The sequence below is a fragment of the Acyrthosiphon pisum genome, chromosome A2 (assembly GCF_005508785.2).
Source record: "Acyrthosiphon pisum isolate AL4f chromosome A2, pea_aphid_22Mar2018_4r6ur, whole genome shotgun sequence".
Taxonomy (NCBI): Eukaryota; Metazoa; Arthropoda; class Insecta; order Hemiptera; family Aphididae; genus Acyrthosiphon; species Acyrthosiphon pisum.
In genome coordinates, this window is record NC_042495.1 from 72,412,639 (window position 1) to 72,415,992 (window position 3,354).

The window sequence follows — 3,354 nt, forward strand, 5'->3', positions numbered from 1 at the left end:
TCCTCCCACGGGGACGCCCTTACAGAGTGTTGACGATAACAATCATCAGGACGATACAACTTTTTTTTTCTTATTTTATTTTGGCGCTTATGTCTTCTACCGGGGGAAATGTTGGGTAGGTACCTAATAAAAACACGTTTGATCACTAAAAGATTTAGTATGAGTGTGGCAGGTCAGGCCAAGCTCTACAGATTATTGGAAAAAAACATTATTATTTATTATACCTAATTTTATTATATTTCAATATCATTTATTTATAGAAGTATAATAATAATAATGTGCCGATTGACTTAGGTCGTGGCAATTTGTACATGCCACGTCGCTATAATAAGCACGGTGAAATCGAAACTCAAAGTTTCTGAAATAACAGTTCATCAGATCACTTGACTAAATTATTATCAGTGGTAGCGGCGACTCCGGTGATCGGCTCTGGGGTGGTGGTGCGCAGGCCGGGGTAGGAGCACCTAGCGTGCGGACGTACTCGAAACTCACGCCGACATGCATGCGTGCGCGCACGCGCGTGCCGGGTAATCCGTTTTCCCGTCCACGGTCGGGAAATCAACGTGCCAGTTCTCCGATGACTTCGGTGCCGTCCGCACATGCCTGGTACGCCGATTCGTACCGCCGGAGAGACGACCAGACACACGATCGTCATACCACCGCCGTCAACCCTGCGTAGGTACCGTCGTGAGACACCGTCGCCGTCAATTCACGTATACCGTACGAGGGCTTTGACGAGCCCACAGGCAGTGTCGTCATGCAGGTAGTGCGACAGTTTCGGGGACAGGCGTCAGCCACACGACGACGGTCGTAGCCGTGACACGCGTGTCAACACTTGTCTTCCGGACTTTCGCTTACCCCTCAGCCTAACCCAGTATAACATCCGATTCAAGGTCATCTGACTATGGCGCGTCAGTACGCGATGTTGACCGCAGTCATAACCGTCGTACTCGGGACTTACACAACGGCGTCAGCCCTAGGGAAGGTAGATAAACCTACAGGTACGTATACTAGCGAAGCTATTTGTGAACTATATCACATATATTAATAACAAAATATTGTTTTCATGTTGTGTAAATACCTGTAATTTTAAAAGTTTCAAATTCAAAATTATAAAAATTTTAAATATAGTACCTATGCGTTGATATATAAACATTTTTAATGCATATAATTGGTTTTAATTTGAGTAAACATATTATGGTAATAACCATATTATTAACATATTCATTCGATTTATCATCGATGCTCGTCTACATTATAGAACCATAATCAAAATCTTATCCCGTTCAACTGCTTGCCACTAATCAATATTTTGTTGTTTACTAATACATTAATAACAATCATAATATAGGTAATATAAACAGACATCTTTTGTACAGCAATATTTATCTATCATACATTGTTCTGTCATCTATCATGACCATTGTTAGTGGCTTCCATCACCCGAATAATTTAAATTTAATTACACTAGTATACGCTACTGATTCAAGGTACCTATCGCGATTTCATAATGTAATTATAAGTGATAGCAGTGACTTGTGACATCTCGTTTATGATCACGATATATCAAAATAGTTACGTTTAGTATTATTGTAGTATTATTTATATAAGTTTAAAATGTTTAATAATATGGCTATAGGTAGATATATTGTATTGTTATAGAAAATTTAATAGGTACACCTAATCGTATACGAATGTTTTTTACTCGGAATTAATAGGGTATAATAGGGTATTATTCACAGGTTAAGTACTTATCATAAAATTAACAAAACGCTAATCCTGACAATTGTTTTATACATTTTACCCATCTATTTTAATTGATTATTAATCAAAATAACATTAATGATTTTTAATAATCCAGTCAAACAGAAAAAAATAATTCTAATAATTTGTTTCCAATAATTAGCACTAGTTACATTACGTTGGTAATTTCATTATAATAAATCTAATTTTTTTAATTTTTCATACAATAGCTCCCAGACAGCATTTTGTAACAATAATATTATAATAGTATTATAATAACGTTATAGGTACTAATGAGTAATATTATTTGTGATTATAATGTTATAATAATATTATTAAACAAAACATTTCTGTCTGGGAGGTACCATTAAATGTTTTATTATTAAATATTTTTTATAGATTTTTATTTTAAAAAGTACGATTCTTTGTTTAATTGACAATTGTATTAATATTTGCATGATACTACGCAACAGTGCAACACCCTTAATCGAAAATGTAATAATTTTAAATGTTATATTAGGATGACAAAAATCCATAAGACTTGGTTGTTATTATTAAAATGAGCCTTTCATATGAGCATCAAACATAAATTAATTTTTATTCGGCTTGAATTTATTTTATACATTAAAAAACAACAAATATAATATATTTTATGCTAGAGTATTTATTTAAAAATACAATATTAGGTATATCATTTTTGAAGTAGGTAAAGTAAATTCTTTTTAGTTAATTTTTTATAGCATAAATTCAAACTTTTGAAAGTAAATATGTAGTTATTGGTCTACGTGCATAATGTTTGTAAACATCATAAGCAACTTCAAAATATATGAAATGTTTTTAATATTTTGCGAAATATACACTTGACAAACAGCTTTGAAAACGTTTAGATTATATTCTTTCTTCATATTTTCATGTACAATGTACACAAAATTATTATTATACTGCCCTGCTACCAAGAATTGCAGTAACTCCAAAATTGTGAAAAGTGAGGTTATATAATATTCTTATTAATTGAACTATCCCGCGTCTTTTTTTACTAAAGTAAAATGCAGTAAAAACCACTATAAACTCCTTGAAAATCGATTATTGTTTCAAAGAAATTCTGGAATTCAGGTAAAATACTAAGCAAAAGTGCAGTAAAGCCATATACTAAGAACAAAGTCCATGGATTTACTGCATTATTTCTTAAGAATCGGATTTCTAGAAGTTTTACATGCTCTTACTGTATATTGCCTTAGTAATATTGTGTGTTCAAATGGCTTCTTTGCCGTAACTCCACTAACCTATGTTATAACGATATTTTATTAATCTACCTTTATATCTTGATACAAGTCACTATCTAATCACTACTTTTGTTGTTATTAATGTTAACATTATTATTATTTACATAAATCAGAAAATAAAGAAATTATGTTTTAAAATGTTTTATTACTAATTAGTATTTGTATCTAATAAATTTACAAATCAATTTATAATATACTTTTATTAGGTATAATTATGATATTTTAGTATTTATATTTATTGTGCTTGGGTAATTAATTAATTTCATAAATATAATTAATAAGCTTTTTTTACTGGGAAAAGATTATTAACTCTATAAACTTTATATTT

The 3,354-nt window shown here is 31.5% G+C and overlaps 1 protein-coding gene across 2 annotated transcripts in view; it reads left to right on the top strand.

Moving 5' to 3' along the window:
* Positions 1-550: 550 nt before the first annotated feature.
* Positions 551-3,354, top strand: part of LOC100571236 (locomotion-related protein Hikaru genki) — a 141,036-nt gene continuing 138,232 nt past the window's right edge. The window contains exon 1 of one of the 2 annotated variants that reach the window (XM_016805155.2): positions 551-1,001. In XM_016805155.2, coding sequence (XP_016660644.1) covers positions 905-1,001 — 97 coding nt within the window. In that variant the 5' untranslated portion in view covers positions 551-904. The remainder of the gene's footprint in view (positions 1,002-3,354) is intronic. The other variant, XM_003245120.4, reaches the window with a different exon arrangement.